The sequence below is a fragment of the Trachemys scripta genome, chromosome 3, assembly GCF_013100865.1.
Source record: "Trachemys scripta elegans isolate TJP31775 chromosome 3, CAS_Tse_1.0, whole genome shotgun sequence".
NCBI classification, from domain to species: domain Eukaryota; kingdom Metazoa; phylum Chordata; order Testudines; family Emydidae; genus Trachemys; species Trachemys scripta.
Window position 1 is genome coordinate 63,976,923 of NC_048300.1, and position 19,871 is coordinate 63,996,793.

General features: G+C 41.0%; 1 protein-coding gene across 4 annotated transcripts in view; it reads right to left on the bottom strand.

The window, feature by feature from the left end:
* The window catches only part of CRIM1 (cysteine rich transmembrane BMP regulator 1), a 316,866-nt gene that overhangs the window by 283,967 nt on the left and 13,028 nt on the right, over positions 1 to 19,871 (bottom strand). For all 4 annotated transcript variants that reach the window (XM_034764950.1, XM_034764948.1, XM_034764951.1 and 1 more), the window contains exon 2: positions 5,990 to 6,163. In XM_034764950.1, coding sequence (XP_034620841.1) covers positions 5,990 to 6,163 — 174 coding nt within the window. The remainder of the gene's footprint in view (positions 1 to 5,989; positions 6,164 to 19,871) is intronic.

Sequence of the window (19,871 nt, forward strand, 5' to 3'; positions counted from 1 at the left end):
CTCAGTATATATTCCACTCTACATGCATCCGAAGAAGTGGGCTGTAGTACATGAAAACTTATGCTCTAACAAATTTGTTAGTCTCTAAGGTGCCACAAGTACTCCTGTTCTTTTTGCGGATACAGACTAACACGGCTGCTACTCTGAAATATATCAATGGGAGCGGCTATCCCATTGGCATAGATAGTGCCTTCACTCAAGTGTGACAGCTGTGCCACTGCAGCACTGTAAGTGTATACAAGCCCTTCTGAAGTAAGTAGAGATGTTGAGTTGTCATCTGTAGTGATCTCGAGAGGAACACATTTCTTCCTCATTTACCTGGTCTTTTATGGGTGAAACTCAGAGTGGATTCGTCCCACGCAACCTCTCCAATGATCTTTTGATCAAAATCAAGGGAAATCACAGGTTTCTCACCTCAAATGCATGGTCCAATCCTGATTAGGCAATGCCATTCTGACTCTTGATCCACATATGGGATTCTCCTTTTAGGGCACTGTTTTTTAGTCACATCCATGAGTCTATGTTTGTCCCAAATAAGCAACTCTGATCGTTACCAAGATTACTTAAATACAAGGGGTTGAGATCAACAGCAGAAATCATCATCAATGACCTCTTGGTTATTGGGGTTTGTTGTCTTCCTGTGGGTCATAACTTAAGACCCACTGTCTTGACTTAAAGTAATTCCTTGCCCATATTTAAACTTCAAGACAGACAAGACCTCAAATAAATTTGCCAAACTGTCACATCTGGGATACAGCGAAATAATCTTACATCCAGTATCCAGGCTCACAGTCAAGCTGTTTCAAAGCTACTTATTAAATCAAACTTATTAAAAATATAACCAATTAGTTTCTACTCGATGTCTACATGCCCATATGCATACATGTCCTACCTACACTCTTATCTCATAGGGGTATTTGTGAAAATAAATCCATTAAATATCTGTGAAACACTAAGATACTGCAGCGGTAAGTGCCATAGGAAAGTCCAGGAGAAAAAATTAACAATTCTGTCTTCAGAGCAGGGTTTGAATGGTGTGCAGTAAACAAGACCTGGGGTTACACATTGAACAGTGAGGATAACACAAAATATTGAATAGCTGCTTGTATGTTGCAAGCAATTTATTTTTATAATCTTAAACTACTTTGTACTTATTTAGTTTCCTAATTGTTAGTTACACAGAAAGGTGTTCCCATGTCATTAACTAGCTGAAGTTAGAAACTCAAGAAAACAGTTATTTGTGCATCAGAGTGTTCCTGCCCCACTCCTTGGGAGTGAAAATGGGCACTGGGAGTTACAGTTTTGTTTCTTAGCTTTCAAGCGATCAGTGAAATTTAAGATTTTACCCTCCTCTACCTATTCCCACCCACTGCTATCTCCTGAGGAGGCTCCTAATATTTAACACTGATAAATGGCTGTCAGCAAAAGAGGCATTGCAGCATCCTTATATGAAAGAGCAACAATAATGGCAGTGTACACTTTCCCTCTCCACTAGAAGCCCCCTGCACGGCTGTTGCCCATACTTCTACCATGTGAAACAGTGAGGGTAATGCTGGTTTTCAATTCCCTGCCTCCCCATGAGTCTGGTATGTAATGTTCCCAACCATGATACCTGAAAAGATGAAGGTATTTTTATATTATATAAAAATAAAAGTGAGCGTGTGGGGTTCTTACTAGGGAGGGTGTCTTTCTTTTTCTTTTGGAGCTCTCTGTGGTTTCTGGGGTGTGGATGCCTCTGATGTATAATGGAAATGCAATTAATGCCAGTCAACATGGGTTTATGGAAACTAGGTCTTGTCGAACAAATAGGATCTCAGTTTTGATATTACAAGTGTGATTGATAAAGGTAACTGCATGGGTGTAATATACTTAGACTTTAATGTATTTGACATAGTACCCCACATCAGGATTTTAAAAAGAGTCAGCACTATACAATATCAATATACCACAGATCAATAGGCCAATGGATTAAAAAAAAGGATGGACAGATCTCAAAAAGTAGTTGTCAACGAGGAATCATGAAATGGGGATGTTTTAGTGGGGGTACTACAGGGATAGGTACTAGGCCTGAGTCAATATTTTTATCAAAGACCTGGAAGTTAATATAAAAATAATTGCTGAGAAAATCTGTGGATGATACAAAGATCAGCGGAGTAGTAAATGAGAACAGGACAGTCATACAGAGTGATTTGAATAGCGTAATAAGCTGGACCCATTAAAATAAAAAAGTTTTAATATCGCCAAATGCAAAGTCATCTCAAAAAACAAAGAATGTAGGCCATATCTACAGAATGTGGGACAGTATCCTGTACAGTAATGACTCTGAAAAGGATTTCAGGGTCATAGTGAACATGTAACTGAACATGAACTCCCAGTGCAATGCTGTAGCAAACCAGGCTAATGTCATCCTTGGGAATATACATGGGAAAGTACGAAGGTGGTTTAACCTTTGTATAATCACCACTGACACTAGAATAATGTGTCCAGTTCTGGCATCCACATTTGAAAAGGCACATTTAAAAAAAACTGGACAGTGGGCAGAGAATTGCTACACAACTGATACAGGGAGTGGGAAAAATGCCTTTAAGTGTGACAGACTTACATTTGCTCTATATGACATGGTTAGGTTGACATAAGCTGCCTTGCGTCGAACCTAGCTGTGGAAGTCTCTTCCCTTAAATTTGCCTCCTGCCTACATAAGCGCCTCTCTACACCGATTTAGTAACACCACCTCCCAGACCAGAGTAGAATCACAGTTGATGTAATTAGGTCAATACAGTGTCTACACTGCTTATGTCAACTGTTACTGGCTTTCAAAAGCCATCCCACAATACCCCACCCACCCACACAATACAATCAATACAAATGCTTATGGTGAGGAGGTGCACCACCAACACCAGGTGCCAAATGTTCACGTGCACACAAGCAATTTAACAACTGTGGTGGCTGTATGACAGCATAAGTTAAGTTGACAGTCCTATAGTGTCGACATGGCATTAGAAAGCTCAATCCGTTAAGTTTATCAGAAACATTAATAGGGAGCCTTGATTATGCTGTTTAAGTACTTTTCACAACTGTAGTAGGCAGACTTGACACTGAATACATCTGTCAAGTAAGAGTCCTGTTCACAATCAATTTTCAGAGTAAAACCAAAATTTTAAAACACTCAGGTCATGTCCTGGCAAAAAGGGTGTGTTTTTCCATTTTTATTTCAGCTCAATTCCTTTAGGTTAATGCAATTGAAAATTCTAGTAAAGATACAAGCTAGCATGTTTGAAGCCATGTTTTAGCCTAGGCGGGAGCAATTTAAGCAAAGGCTTGAGCAGATTCTTAGTTTGGCCAAACTGTTTTGTCCTTCCCCAATTCTCGGATAACAGTGAATCACCAAGGGCTTGTCTCAAGAGCTTTTGTACTGCTTTAGAAACCAATATAATTTTAACAAGTACAACTCCTTAGCGTGGACGCAGTAATACCAGTATAGCTTCTCCCTCTGTATTTATGATAAGTACTTAAAAGGTAAAGCACATTTTTATTTCAATCATATGTGTATTTGGCAGCATACATAACATGTCCTTTGTTTACTATTATAATGGGTAGTAATGCACATCGGGGGGTTTTTTGTGTGTCCCCTTTTTATTTTGTTATTTTTTTAAATGTTTCTCTGCTTATAAATGGGGGAACAGTTCTGCTAAAAATATATCCACAGGGTTGATGCTTTATGATGTAATTTAATTATCCTCTGTCATATTCAAGAAAATCTGTTGTGGCTATGCTTTTCTCTCCCTCCCCTTTTGCTACTAATTCAGAAAAATAGGTTTAATCTGTGGAAAGACAGATGCTGTAAGTTATGTTCTGTATGATGCTTTGAGTAGTTTGCTATCAGCAATGAACACCTGTTAGGAGTCTAGCTGGAACTTCTTACAGAAGAAAATTGTATTAGAGCTTTGTCACTTCATGACAAAGGCTTACATGTTAACTAGGCTTTCAGTGTTCCAGAAGAGAGAGCACACGAGAGTTAGTCAGTCCTGAACATTTTTATTTTCTCAAAGTATTCGCTGTTTAAAAACAAATAGAGCAAAAACCAGTGAAAGACAAAACTTATTCTGTTCACCGTTAAAGCACTTAATGTGGCTTCAAATAATTTTTCTATAGTTTCGTAACTGAAGGGCTTCACAAGCAGTACAAAGTAGACAGAAGAGTATGGGCTAAATCACTTAGAAATAAATTACTCAGGACAGCAGACATAATTTGAAGCTTGTTAAGATATACACAGCATGTATATTATCTCCCAGAGATACAAATAGTCCAACATTACTAACCTACAGTATTATAAATTAGATATCTGTAATGGTACTTGACTTTTATCCAAGTACTTTACAAACATTAATCCTCAGAACACTCTTGTTCAGTAGCCAGATCAATATTATAAACTCATTTTCTGAGACAGGCAAGTTACAGCTTCTCAGTCTGTTTCTCTAAGACCACAGATGCGGTCTTTGTCAGAGTCAGGATCAGAATTCAGTGCTTCTTTCTCACAGCATTAGACAACATCTCTACCACTCCAAGTAATAAACTGTGAAAAAGACTGCAGACAAAATTTTAAAACAAGACGCAAACTTCAAGTGATAGTTTCTTTGCTGCCTTTTGTACTTCAGACACATCCCTTGGTATTACTACAATTCTAGACCAGATCTAAACACAGATTTTGTACCAATTTTAAAAACTTTTCCAATTAGGCGTATGATAGCCAATAAACTAGCAGTACAACCCCTACGGTGGGTGAGCTTCTAACAGATCAGACCCACCACAGAGGAATATTCACTCTCACTGCTTTATTCCATATTTTTCCAGTTTATTGTTTGAGAACTTTAGCAGGTTTTCAAATTACTGTCATTTTCCATTGCTTAATTAAGATTCACACACTTAGGCAAGTCTCATAAAACATTTTATTTTCCTGACAACTTGTTAGTTTACTTATTTAAAATACCCTCATAACTCAGATCAACATGACTAGTATTCTTTTAGAACATTTAACTTTAACACTGCATTGAGTCACCATGTGGACTTTTAGTTGAGGCCAATTCACTCATTCACATATTTCAAATAATCTCCTCAAATTCTTAGGATATGTTGGAAAATAAATGTTATGACAAAGTAAAATTGCACAGACAGCTGTCAAGAACCACCACATTTTCCATCCCAGCTCAGAGAACTTTTAAAAAGTACTTCATGCAGGTTTGATTGCAACACAATAACCCTAAACTCACTCTCTGGCTGAATTTAGGACTGCTTTGTTAAGCAGCATGTAATATAGCAATGTCTTAAGTGCTATGACACCAAATGTGAGTTTGAGGATAAGTATACACAAAAGTGTTGATCTAAAGTGAGCTAGAACAAATGGAAGACAAGTAATTGAGAAGTACTAGTATTAAAGTAATTCTATATTATATACTTCTGAAAAAGGAATAGCAATTCCATCATGCAAAACATTGTGAATCAAGGCAACCAAAAACACCTTAAGATCTTTTGCTCTTTATTTATGACATTTAAAGTTCCTACATTTGTTCATGTGTCTATCACTTTAAATATAACAATGTAATTTTGAACAACTTGCTTTTCCACAACTATAAGAATTTGTGAAGCTGCACAAAGGTCAAAATAGGACACCTAAACAAGTTGTGTTAATTTTGTCCTTGTCAACAGTGAAATGCACTTTTTAAAAAGACACTTAGCACAAAGAAAGATAATATCAATCTCATCGATTTTCAAATCAAGGGTCTTGAGAGTCAAGCTGGATAAACCACATCTTCCTTAAACTCCACAGTGCTAATATCTTTAACACCTATTCTTTTTGGAAGTTAAAGGCAGTTAGTCCCTGAAACCACTTAAGTTGTTTTAAGGATCAAGGATTATCACCTAGTGATAGGCCCTAGTGAAAGATGCACAATAAGGAATTACAAGTTGAAAATTACTAAAATCAAGCGCTTACCTTCAATCCTTTTTAAAGCCGACAGGCAAGCATCCTGGCTTGGAAACTCAAATGGATTACTACAGGTGCGAATGGTGTCACATTCGCATTTCCCATTGATTATGTTGCAACCTGTTACAAGGTTTTCATTGCAAGGTTCAAATCCAAGCAGCTGATCATCATCCCAATTTTCATCTGAAAAAACAAAATGAAGTCACTATGTTTATTGTACTTTCACTTAAGTCCACTTAATGGCATTAAAGTTGCCCACAAAAGTGCCAACATTAGGTGCACTCAACAAGCTTTGTTTTTTGCTATTAAAAAAATAATGCTATTCTAAACTGGACACCCTATGTTTGATATGCCACTTCTTCTGGCTATATAAAATGAGGGCCACATGCAGCAATTTCATTTATTCAGAAAAAGATTAATCCAGACAATATGAATGCTGAATACTGTATTGTTTGTTACATTTCCCTATTCTGCTATTAGGATTAATACTGAGGAAATAATTTGCATGCAATAAGAGATGGACATAGGAGATGAAAGTGTTGAGAGTCTCTGGGTTAGGCTAAAAGAGGTAAAAAACAAGGATGATGTCATGCTAGGAGTCTACTACAGGCCACCTAACCAGGTGGAAGAGGTGGATGAGGCTTTTTTTAAACAACTAACAATCATCCAAAGCCCAAGATTTGGTGGTGATGGGGGACTTCAACTATCCAGATATATGTTCGGAAAATAACATAGTGGGGCACAAACTATCCAACAAATTCTTGGACTGCGTTTCAGACAACTTTTTATTTCAGAAGGTTGAAAAAGCTACTAGGGGGGGAAGCTGTTCTAGACTTGATTTTAACAAATAGGGAGGAACTCGTTGAGAATGTGAAAGTAGAAGGCAGCCTGGGTGAAAGTGATCATGAAATCAGAGTTTGCAATTCTAAGGAAAGGTAGAAGGGAGAACAGCAAAATAGAGAATGGATTTCAGGAAGGCAGATTTTGGTAAGCTCAGAGAGCTGATATGTAAGGTCCCATGGGAATCAAGACAGAGGGGAAAAACAACCGAGGAGAGTTGGCAGTTTTTCAAAGGGACACTATTAAGGGCCCAAAAGCGAGCTATTCCGCTGGGTAGGAAAGACAGAAAATGTGGTAAAAGACCGCCTTGGCTTAACCATGAGATCTTGCACGATCTAAAAAATAAAAAGGAGTCATAAAAAATGGAAACTAGGACAGATTACAAAGGATGAATATAGGCAAACACCACAGGAATGCAGCGGCAAGATTAGAAAGGCAAAGGCACAAAATGAGCTCAAACTAGCTACAGGAATAAAGGGAAACAAGACGACTTTTTATCAATACATTAGAAGCAAGAGGAAGACCAAAGACAGGGTAGGCCCACTGCTTAGTGAAGAGGGAGAAATAGTAACAGGAAACTTGGAAATGGCAGAGATGCTTAATGACTTCTTTGTTTCGGTCTTCACCGAGAAGTCTGAAGGAATGCCTAACATAGTGAATGCTAATGGGAAGGGGGTAGGTTTAGCAGATAAAATAAAAAAACGAAGTTAAAAATCACTTAGAAAAGTTAGATGCCTGCAAGTCACCAGGGCCTGATGAAATGCATTCTAGAATACTCAAGGAGCTAATAGAGGAGGTATCTGAGCCTCTAGCTATTATCTTTGGAAAATCATGGGAGACGGGAGAGATTCCAGAAGACTGGAAAAGGGCAAATATAGTGCCCATCTATAAAAAGGGAAATAAAAACAACCCAGGAAACTACAGACCAGTTAGTTTAACTTCAATGCCAGGGAAGATAATGGAGCAAGTAATTAAGGAAACCATGTGCAAACACTTGAAGGTGGTAAGGTGATAGGGAATAGCCAGCATGGATTTGTAAAGAACAAATCATGTCAAACCAATCTGATCGCTTTCTTTGATAGGATAACGAGTCTTGTGGATAAGGGAGAAGCTGTGGATGTGGTATACCTAGACTTTAGTAAGTCATTTGATATCGTCTCGCATGATATTCTTATCGATAAACTAGGCAAATACAATTTAGATGGGGCTACTATAAGGTGGGTGCGTAACTGGCTGGATAACCGTACTCAGAGAGTTGTTATTAATGGTTCCCAATCCTGCTGGAAAGGCGTAACGAGTGGGGTACCGCAGGGGTCTGTTTTGGGACCGGCTCTGTTCAATATCTTCATCAACGACTTAGATATTGGCATAGAAAGTACGCTTAAGTTTGCGGATGATCCCAAACTGGGAGGGATTGCAACTGCTTTGGAGGACAGGGTCATAATTCAAAATGATCTGGACAAACTGGAGAAATGGTCCGAGTTAAACAGGATGAAGTTTAACAAAGACAAATGCAAAGTGCTCCACTTAGGAAGGAAAAAAATCAGTTTCACACATACAGAATGGGAAGAGACTGTCTAGGAAGGAGTACAGCAGAAAGGGATCTAGGGGTTATAGTGGACCACAAGCTAAATATGTGATGCTGTTGCAAAAAAAAGCAAACATGATTCTAGGATGTATTAACAGGTGTGTTGTGAGAAAGACACGAGAAGTCATTCTTCCACTCTACTCTGCTCAGGCCTCAGCTGGAGTATTGTGTCCAGTTCTGGGCACCGCATTTCAAGAAAGATGTGGAGAAATTGGAAAGGGTCCAAAGAAGAGCAACAAGAATGATTAAAGGTCTTGAGAATATGACCTATGAAGGAAGGCTGAAAGAATTGGGTTTGTTTAGTTTGGAAAAAAGAAGACAGAGGGGACATGATAGCAGTTTTCAGGTATCTAAAAGGGTGTCATAAGGAGGAGGGAGAAAACTTGTTCACCTTAGCCTAAGGATAGAACAAGAAGCAATGGGCTTAAACTGCAGCAAGGGAGGTCTAGGTTGGACTTTAACCACTCTGACAGTTAAGAACTTTTTCCTAAACACTGGAATAAATTGCCTAGGGAGGTTGTGGAATCTCCATCTCTGGAGATGTTTAAGAGTAGGTTAGATAAATGTCTATCAGGGATGGTCTAGACAGTATTTGGTCCTGCCATGCGGGCAGGGGACTGGACTTGATGACCTCTCGAGGTCCCTTCCAGTCCTAGAATCTATGAATCTGATCAAGTGCATGGGAAAAACACGTACTTTAAAGCAGCAACTTGTGCAAACTGCAATACCTTTAGCAAACTACTTTAAATTAGAATGATTTGCTGGAGAGAATCTGAATAATCAGGATTATACAGGAGAGAGTCAAAATTGTTTTGCTGAGTCAGATAACAAGGGGACATTGGAAATTAACACAAGTTATAGGACCTATTGCATGCTATGTGTAGTCAATCTGTGGAATTAATTTCTGCAAGAGGTCTGAGTCAAATACTATAGTGAATTTAAGAGAGGTCTGATAATATCAGACTAATGTCTTCTACATCAGTGGCCTTTCTAGTATATGCAAGCACCCATCACTATACTAGGAAAAACTGCACAACTGTCTCAGACTCTTCGCTGCCAACTGCTAAGCAGCTTCTCTTTTACTGATCAGACTGTACTTTTGAAACAAGAAGATTAAGTTCCATCCACAGTTACTGAATTTCACATTGCTATGATGTAAGATATCATCATCAACTAAATATGTGGCCAAGGGTCTTTCCTGAATACTATAATGATCAACAGGTTTCAGAGTGGTAGCTGTGTTAGTCTGTATCAACAAAAAGAATGAGGCGTACTTGTGGCACCTTAGACTAACAAATTTATTTAAGCATAAGCTTTTGTGCATCTGACGAAGTGGGTTTTAGCCCACGGAAGCTTATGCTCAAATTTGTTAGTCTCTAAGGTGCCACAAGTACTTCTCGTTCTTTTTATAATGATCAATATGTACCATAAAGCACAAATGCCCCAGAAGTCCGTCCCCCCCAAGAGAACTACACAACAGGCTTAGTGCACTATGCACAATTGTTGCACAGGGAGTGGGAGATTTAAAAAAATAAAAAATAAAATCACATTAGTCATTGCCACATGTAGGATGCTGGACTAGAGGGGACAGTGTTTGATCCAGCCTGGCAAATCCCCTGTTGCTACGAAACAGTCTGGAGTTATTAACAATCAAATCCTACTCATGACGTGAAGAAAGGATTCATGAAAATTTTACCAATTCACCTAAAGAGCAAAACAAAATATATTAACTAAAATCTTTTGCACTGGTGCTGCAAAGCAGTTTCCTATAAAGTTGAAGATAAGTTTTAAAGATCACAGCAAACTGTAGTTGCTTTAAAAACCATAATGAGACTAGGCGGCAGGACAAGAAAGTGCAAGGGAGTTTCAAACATCATGGAGAATAAAACACTTGGGCAAGAGATACTTCTGGACTAACTAGAGTGGAGTCTGATGAAAGTGTGAACTGAATTCTAGATTATTTCTTCGCATATCTCCACCAAAGGAACATGTCTAATGTATACCACTGACTGTGTTGCTGTGGCTATTTAAACTAGGAGGTACTGGTTTCCTAGCGAAGATGCAACATCGTATCCAGTAGGAAAAAGTGTCTGGTAATATGTTTCCACAGGTATCTACCCCTATGATACAAACTGCCTGCTTCAAATTCTAAAGGACTTGGTCTTTTACAGATATGAATGGAGTCATCTTTTCACATCTATGGTATGGAGACAGGTTTCCCCAGAACATGAAAGGTCTCAGGAAGAACACAGGGAAATGCACTGGACAGGTGAAAAGCTGAGGCCACTTTAGGCATGAAGCTAGGATGGGACATCACTGGTCACTGCCTTTGTAGACCACAGTACAAAAGGTGGCATGGTCATCAACATATTAAACTCACTTGCCCTCTTAGTAGATGTAATCACTTTGAGGAAGTCTGTCAATAAATGCTCTAGAAAGGGTTAAATGAGATGGCTCATAAAGAGGGTTTATTAGCTTTATTAGGTCAAGATTTAGCTTCAATTATAGTGGGGGGGAGGAGAAGAGGAAGACATTTATCATGTTGTTGAGGAACCTGGTGACTATAGGGTGAGAAGGCATACTCGTAAGAATAGCAGCTCATTAGGTTTGTTCTTAAAAAGGTGGACTTTTAAGGAAGCCATACCTAAACCCCAAAATGTAAGGTGTAGATGGTACTCCAGGACTGCAATGATCCCAGCCTAATATTGAGTTAGTCCTTTACTAGTGATTCAGATAATGAACTACAGCCTTTTCTGTTTATAGCAGCTCGATCTGGAACCTTTCCTGGATTGCAGTAGGATGGCTTGGACTCTGAGGGTCGGGGAGTCCACAAGTAGTCAAAAGGTCCCATGTTGCAAGGTGGAATGTCTCTAGGCTGGAGACAGAATCCTCCCTTGCTGTTGAGACAAGATGCCCAGAGAGAGGCAGCAGGTAATATGGTTTTCTGGCCAGCTGCAGAATACACAGGGTGCCAGTACTGGTGAGACAACTTTAAAGCTATTAATACAACTCTGTCCAATCTGATCTTTATGACCTTGGGTATCTGGGAGACAAGTGTTTGCTCCTTGTAGTAGAAATATATTCAGAAGGAAGCTTTGGCCCCCTCCGCACTTGGTGTTTTGTTTGGATGCAAAGATCCCTATTACTTTGGCTGTGAATAGGCCACAATGGAAGGACTCTGAACTGGTAATGTTTTGTCCTCATGCAAACCTCAGGCACTTGATAAGACTGTGATTGTGTCATGAAAGGAAGCGTGTCCTTTAAGTTGAGAGCCACATACCAGTCTCCTTGGAATAAGAGAGGGAGAATGTCTCCTAGGGTGTGCATCCTGAACTGAATGCTCATATGTGCCTGTTGATGTTTCTGAGGTCGAGGACAAATTTCAGACAATTGCTCTTCCAGTAGATCAGGAAGTAGCAAGAATAAAATCCTTTTCCCCAATGTTCCCGTAGAGCCTCCTCTATGACTCTCTTCATGACCTACAGGCCTCTCTAGTGAGACTGGTCCTTAAAAAAAAAAAAAAAAAAGGAGGGGGGAGATGGCCATGTAGCCTGATGCAGAAATGGGTGGATTAGTATCCATTGCAGATGGTGCCCAGAAATCAGAAGTAAACATGCATCTGTATGTTCTATAGGAGGAGAGACTGGGTCAGAAAGGAAGGAATGAAGATAGGATGACTGGAGATATGGTGCAAATTGGTATATGGCTCTCAACCATACCCTCAAAATTGCTGCTTGGAGTCAGATACTCTGAGGGATCCTACTTCTGTTCTGCTGAGAATGTTTGCCAGCAAAAGGTTTAGAAGATGCCCATGAAACTGCATCCCTTGATGTTGTAAGGGAAACTGTTCCTGAAGGTAGAACACTGATAGAAGAGAGTGGTGGTCTTCAACTCTGAGGAAGTGAATTCCAGAGGGTGGGCAGTGGCCTAAATATTCTACATCGCCTTGTCACTAAGGAAGCCACTACCCTCCAATGGGAGGTCTGATTTTCCCCTAGGATTCCAGTGGTGTGTCAGTGCTAGATAAGGGATCAGTGCCAAGGTAGGGCATGCTGCCTGGCTCAGTGCTCTGTGTTCGAGATGATCTTGTGGCTTCCAAGAGTCTTCATGGAGCTCTGTATATAGAGTCACAAGCAGCTGGAATGAGCCCTGGCATGGCTTGAGATTTCAGAAGGATACCAAGTCAGGAAAGGAGTGCAATGCCCCAAAGGCTATTCCAAGGATCCTGCAAACTCTTCTCCAAAGAAACTGAAGGCACTCCAAGGTGGCTGTGGAGTGGAACCTGAGAGACAGTTATGGTGCAGAATCAGGTAGCAGAAGAGTCGTGCAGCAGAGTGGCTAGCACCGTCGATGGTGCGAGACCCCCAACTCAGAACAGAGATCAAACTGCTATCAGAATCTGAACAAGTGAGGTGTTTAAGCTGATCAATGCGGAGATCTCGACACTCGTCCAGTGCTTGGAAAAAGTGACCGCAATGCCATCTTAAGGCCCTCAAAATATTCTGGAGTGGGGAGTAAGAAGAGAGACAGCTGGCACCACTTGTACTGGGGCTGGGCTATTGAAGCCTTATGAAATGATGCTGGATGAATGATTCAATCATAGTATGGGGTCAAGAAGACCGGGGTCTTGAGCCTGAGAGAGAATGCAGTGCTGAGGCCAAAGCGAATCTTGGGTCCTAATTAAGAGAACCTCAGCATAGAGGCTGGTCTCAATACAGTCAACAAGCCGGTTAAATATCAGGCTGCAGGCACTGAGAAGCCACATTAGCCTGAAACATCTTTCCCATAGTTTAGGGAGAGAAAGTGTGGCATACTATATATTGGGTTATGAGTGGCAACTACATAACTACCACCAAACATGGGCAGGTACGACCATCTCCACAAAAGTTATTTTCACACTACTGCTGGTCCTGGAAAGTGGGCAGTGCTTAGCCATTCACAAGTACTATATAGAAACCCACTGAGCTATTCCCTCAGTTTATTTCCAACAAATGCTTGAATTAAGGAGGACTGTCCTCAGAAGAACCGCTCAGACCAAGTACCTAAGACTTGATACATCATTGATGATTTTCTGAAATTTGGTACTTCATTCTCAGGGTTTATCTAGACCTGAAAGACACTTTGGATTGAAGTAGTGTGTGAATTTAAAGCAGAACATTTATTCCAGAACAGTTCCATGTGGAGATGAACACTAGCTCCTAGAAATACAGCCTCAGGAAAGATTTATATGATAGTGAAATATCTTTCCTGACCTCTTCACAATATAAAAACACTTAATGAAATACTTTATGGAACATCATTGTAGCATTTGTTCTAATTCTAGTATAGGAAATGTCTGGATTACAAGAGTTAGATATACTTGTTTCTAGAGACAAAAAAAATATGGTTGTTTGTTAGCAGCTAACCAGAAGCTCCATCTTTGTTTTAAAAAGCCACACATGCATGTAATGTACAAGTGATGAGAAAGTAACTACGTCAGGGGAGAACATATTACTGCTGCTGAAAGGACAGTGAAATGTTACACAGTATGAAAATAGTTGACTCAAGCTGGTGCACTAAGATTAAAGAAAAGCTTTACTTTACACTGATACTATCCTTCCTGCCTAGGGTGACCAGGCAGCAAATGTGAAAAATCGGGACGGAGGTGGGGGGTAATAGGAGCCTATATAAGAAAAAGACCCAAAAATCAGGACTGTCCCTATAAAATTGGGACATCTGGTCACCCTATTCCTGCCCCTCCATTCCCCTCCTCTTGTCACCAAATCTCTTTTCCTGTACTTTGGTTTTCCTTTTTTCCCTGCATGCTATTTCAGTCACTCCTTCCTCCCACTGAATCTTTTTTACATCCCAGCCTCTTTCCTTCTGGGACAACCTCCCTGTGAACATACACCACCAATACATAGCCTGCATTGCATTTTCCCCCACTCAACCTCTATCAAGCTAACAAAAGAAAAAAAAATTACGGGTGGGGAGAGGGGGAGGGTCCACTACAAATAAGCATCAAGGTTGAAAGATCGACCTTGCACCATCCTTAATATACTTTATCTTTAGATAAAAAATGTACAAGAGTTTCCAGTATATTGTTAAAATGTGAGCAAACACTGTAGCTGAAGTCATACTTCTGAAATGGTCACCTTCAAGTTGAATTTTAGGTGACTGAAGGTGGATTTCTGGGGGAGAGCAAGAGAAGAGAAGCAGCATGCAGGGAGCTGAAAAAGAGTGGTTCTGTGATTTGAACATGAAAAAAAAATGTGGGTTTTTTTTTCAAATGAAGTCTTGTGACATTTTCTTATCTGACCCCTCAGTTTCACAGCTGAAAGAGCTGAGGGATGGAATAAGAAAGTTGCATAAAAATAGCCTTCACTGAGGAAACCTTGTCCTGTTCCATAGGTAATAGATTTTTGAAGGCTCAAACTGTCAAATCAAAACTAAGTTTGAGACTGGCCATTAAATATTCTTAAACTTGCAAAGTGCAGCCGTAAGGAAAAATGTTGCTGCACATGAATGGAATAAATACAGCTGTACACTGGAATAGCCAACAGTTTGCTATGAATCACTGAAAACACTTGGGACTGACAGAAGGGATCCTGCAGAAGTTCTAAAATTAAGTGGGTTGAAGGAATAGCTACTGCAGACAGCTCTTTGGTATCTGGCTGTAAAGGAGGAGAACACCCTGGAAAGGAAAGTCAAATGGGGAGAGGTATGGAATTTATTATGCACCTTTTAAGTAGATGCAGGACCAGCACCAAACCTAGAGAAGTCACAAAATCATAGACTTTAAGGTCAGAAGGGACCATTATGATAGTCTAGTCTGACCTTCTGCACAACGCAGGCCACAGAATCTCACCCACCCACTCCTGTATCAAACCCCTAACCAATGTCTGAGCTACTGAAGTCCTCAAATCGTGGTTTAAAAGACTTCAAGGGGCAGAGAATCCTCCAGCAAGTGACCCGTGCCCCACGCTGCAGAGGAAGGCGAAAAACCAAGGGCCTTTGCCAATCTGCCCTGGAGGAAAATTCCTTCCCAACCCCAAATATGGCGATCAGCTAAACCCTGATCATGTGGGCAAGACTCACCAGCCAGACACCCAGGAAAGAATTCTCTGTAGTAACTCAGATCCCACCCCATCTAACATCCCATCACAGGCCATTGGGCATATTTACTGCTAATAGTCAAAGATCAACTAATTGCCAAAATTAGGTTATACCATCAAACTTATCAAGCTTAGTCTTGAAGCCAGATATGTCTTTTGCCCCCACTGCTCCCCTTGGAAGGCTGTTCCAGAACTTCACTCCTCTGATGGTTAAAAACCTTAGTCTAATTTCAAATCTAAATTTCCTGAAGGCCAGTTTATATCTATTTGTTCTTGTGTCCACATTAGTACTGAGCTTAAATAATTCCTCTCCATCCCTGGTATTTATCCCTCTGATATATTTGTAGAGTGCAATCATATCTCCCCTCAGCCTTCTTTTGGTTAGGCTGAACAAGCCAAGCTCTTTGAGTCTCCTTTCATAAGACAGGTTTTCCATTCCTCGGATCATCCTAGTAGCCCTTCTCTGTACCTGTTTCAGTTTGAATTCATCCTTCTTAAACATGGGAGACCAGAACTGCACACAGTATTCCAGATGAGGTCTCACTAGTGCCTTGTATAACGGTACTAACACCTCCTTATCGCTACTGGAAATACCTCGCCTGATACATTCCAAGACCGCATTAGTTTCCCCCCACACACACACAGCCATATCATTGTCATCCTCTGATCAACCAATACTCCGAGGTCCTTCTCCTCCTCTGTTACTGCCAACTGATGCGTACCCAGCTTATAACAAAAATTCTTATTAATCCCTAAATGCATGACCTTGCACTTTTCACTATTAAATTTCATCCTCTTACTATTACTCCAGTTTACAAGGTCATCCAGATCTTCCTGTATGATATCCCGGTCCTTCTCTGTATTGGCAATACCTCCCAGCTGTGTGTTATCCACAAACTTTATTAGCACATTCCCACTTTGTGCCAACACCAGTAATAAAAAGATTAAATAAGATTGGTCCCAAAACCGATCCCAGAGGAACACCACCAGTAACCTCCCTCCAGCCTGACAGTTCACTTTTCAGTATGACCCGTTGTAGTCTCCCCTTTAACAAGTTCCTTATCCACCTTTTAATTTTCATATTGATTCCCATCTTTTCCAATTTAGCTAATAATTTCCCGTATCAAATGCCTTACTGAAATGGAGGTAAATTAGATCCACTGTGTTTCCTTTGTCTAAAAAAAAAAAAAAAAAAAAAATCTGTTCCCTTCTCAAAGAAGGAGTTCAGGTTGGTTTGGCATGATCTACCTTTTGTAAAACCATGTTCTATTTTGTCCCAATTACCATTGACCTCAGTGTCCTTAACTACTTTCTCCTTCAAATTTTTTTCCAAGACCTTGCATACTTACAGATGTCAAACTAACAGGCCTGTAGTTACCCGGATCACTTTTCCCCCCCCTTTCTTAAAAATAGGAACTATGTTAGCAATTCTCCAGTCAAACGGTACAGCCCCTGAGTTTACAGATTAATTACAAATTCTTGGTAATGGGCTTGCAATTTCATGCGCCAGTTCCTTTAGTATTCTTGGATGAAAATTATCTGGGCCCCCCGATTGAGTCCCATTAAGCTGTTTGAGTCTGGCTTCTACCTTGGATGTGGTAATATCTGCCTCCATATCCTCATTCCCATTTGTCATCCTACTATTATCCTTAAGCTTCTCATTAAAGACTGAGGCAAGTATTTGTTAGATATGTAGGGCTAGTCATATCTTCATCTACCTTAATCACACCCCTCTCGGTACTCTATTCCAGTGTCCAATTTTAGGTGATTAAAACTCTTTTCAGATAAGACCCATCCCACAGAATGAGCAACTGTATATATTTAAAATATGTAGCCTTTTAATCCACCCAAAAGACACCTACACAAAAAGTAAAAAAGAAAAGACAGTATTTCCATAATCAGATGGAAATGTGAAAGATGCACTTCAGCAAAGCTAATAAGATATTCATTCACGAAATATATTTGGTCTTAAGACCAAATGATATGCACTGAGTTGGCAATAATGGCAATTTTAAAAGTGCAAGAGAAACTGACATTTGAACAGGACAAACCGAACGCTTATTTTGGCTGGGCTTTTATCACTAATCTGTCCAACAGTAAAAGATCAATGATTTTTCAATTTTGGCTAAGTTTTGTCTGCTAGTGCAAAGCAACACTGCTAAAATAATATTAATTTCTAAAAATACACACTGATATATGTACATGTAACTGAACTGTTTGTTATGCAGTAAGGCAGAAAAATCACACACAAAGAACCAAAACATCTGAAGAATTGTACCAGTGGTCAGGTAAAGACGGACTACCTAGACAAGCACAAATTTCACTTAAAGCCAGTGGATCCTCCTCATTTGAAATAAGTTGCGACAAAAGGAGGAATTGAACGAGTTGTCTTTTCCAGAGAGGAAGAGCCCGTGAGCCACCTTAGAGCAGGGAGCTCCAATACCAGGACAAACAGTTTAGGACAAATGTTTCAATAGAATAGATTTCATTCAAGCAGCACTCAATGCCTGTTAGTTTTCCTTTATGACAGTGTGATGAATTGGCTAAACAGCAACTGGTAAATAGAGTGTATGTTGGTGTATTTGCTGAGGCTCTTTTCCTTCTGCTCAGGAAAGTGATGGGTTGCCAAAAGCAGAAGATTCTGTAGCAGTTCAAAGAAGTGGATCAAAAAGGCAGGGTATCTGGACTCCTGAAAGGAGAATGGCATTTGATGAGCTGAGGAACTGCATTGAAACCCACCAAGTGTTAGGGCCAACAGAACTGAACTAAAGCACTAAAGCAATAGTTGCCTCAGCTGTGGTGCACATGGCACGTGCTACCAGGGGCTGTGTCAAGTAAGGGCCAGTAACACCACACTGCAGAGGCCCCATGAAAGATTATTACAATTTGTTGTTTGCAGCTTTGTTGTAGCTGTGTGGGTCCCAGGATATTAGTGAGATAATATCTTTTATTGGACCAACTTCTCTTTGTATAAGCTTGGATCTTTCACCGAGCTCTTCTTCACGTCTGGGAAATGAAGTGGTAGTGTCACAGCTAAATACAAGGTGGAACAGATTGTTTAGCAGAGGTTTTTTTTTACTCAAAGACAGACTTCCCTAGAATTATTACCTAGGTCCCACCTCTTCACACCTATAAAAGAGCACCAGATGCCACTTGGGGTATGTCTACAGAGACTTTTGGAGACTACAGAAGCAAGCCTCACACATTGAGTGAGCAGACTTTGGCAAAAAGAGCAGCTTAGACAGCGCTTCAAAGTTGCAGCTTGGTTGGAGATCAGGCTCTGAAGTCTATCGAGTCTGTTGTTCTGAGTTGGGAGGCTCACTCCCAGTCTCCAAAATGCTGTGTAGATATAGCCTCATTCTTTCCTTTTCATTCACTTACAGAGCAGCAGTCTAGGAATGTCTTATGACAGCCCAGAAGAGCTTACTCATGCATCCTATTCTAGCATGGCCTGCTTCCAGGCCCTGTCAGCTTGCGCTGCCTCCTCTGGGACACCTGCAGTCATCCTCAACAGGGGCCAGGGATGAGGTAAACCACAATCATACTACATACAACTACCCACCCATGGCTAAGGACTCACTGCTGGAAGCCCCTACCTCACAAATATGTCAGACTGCCTCACAGACCTCCTTTCTGTTGGGTCTTGTCACTGGGCAAGTACACCCGTCACCCGGGGGCATGGCAAGGGCATGGTAGCCCTGCGATAAGTCAATACAGCTGCCCTCAGCCTCAGAGCTGCGTGGCCCAATGGCTGGCATCAATAGGATTCCCCTTGTCTGCAGGGAAGTGCAGCCTAATGGCCAGAGTCAATAGGACTTCCCTCTGCTGCAGAGAAGCACGGCCCAATAGCCAGAGTCAACAGGAGGGTCTTTGGTGGGCCGCCCACCAGAAGGGGGCGGCTGGGATAGGGAGACCCAGGCCCTCCCTGCTCCACTAGATCCCAAACCAGGGCCCTGGTAGTGGCAAATGGGTTCGCCAACAAGTCAGCAGGGAATCTGCTCACAAAACGCCAACTGCTGCAGGGACCCTGGCTAGTCCCTCCCTGGGCTACTTCCGACCATGACTCCTGCCGTTGAAGTTGGCATGTCTTCAGAGTCTTTGGGCTCCTCGGGTGGCAACTGCAATCTCCCTGGGGGTTCCGCAGGTACGGGGCACTTGCCTAGGCCTCGGCATCTCCTGCTCCAGCGGTCCAGGAGCCTGCCTGCTTCTCGGGTGGAGCCAGCGAGGTAAGTCCTTCCTCGTCTGCAGTCAGCCCAGACTGAGGTAGATTGCTCCCTTTTATACTGCAGCTGGAGCATGCCCAGCAGGATCGAGGGGCCATGGCTTCCTCTCCTAAGAGTGCTGCCTTAAACCCTTCCACTCCAGCTCG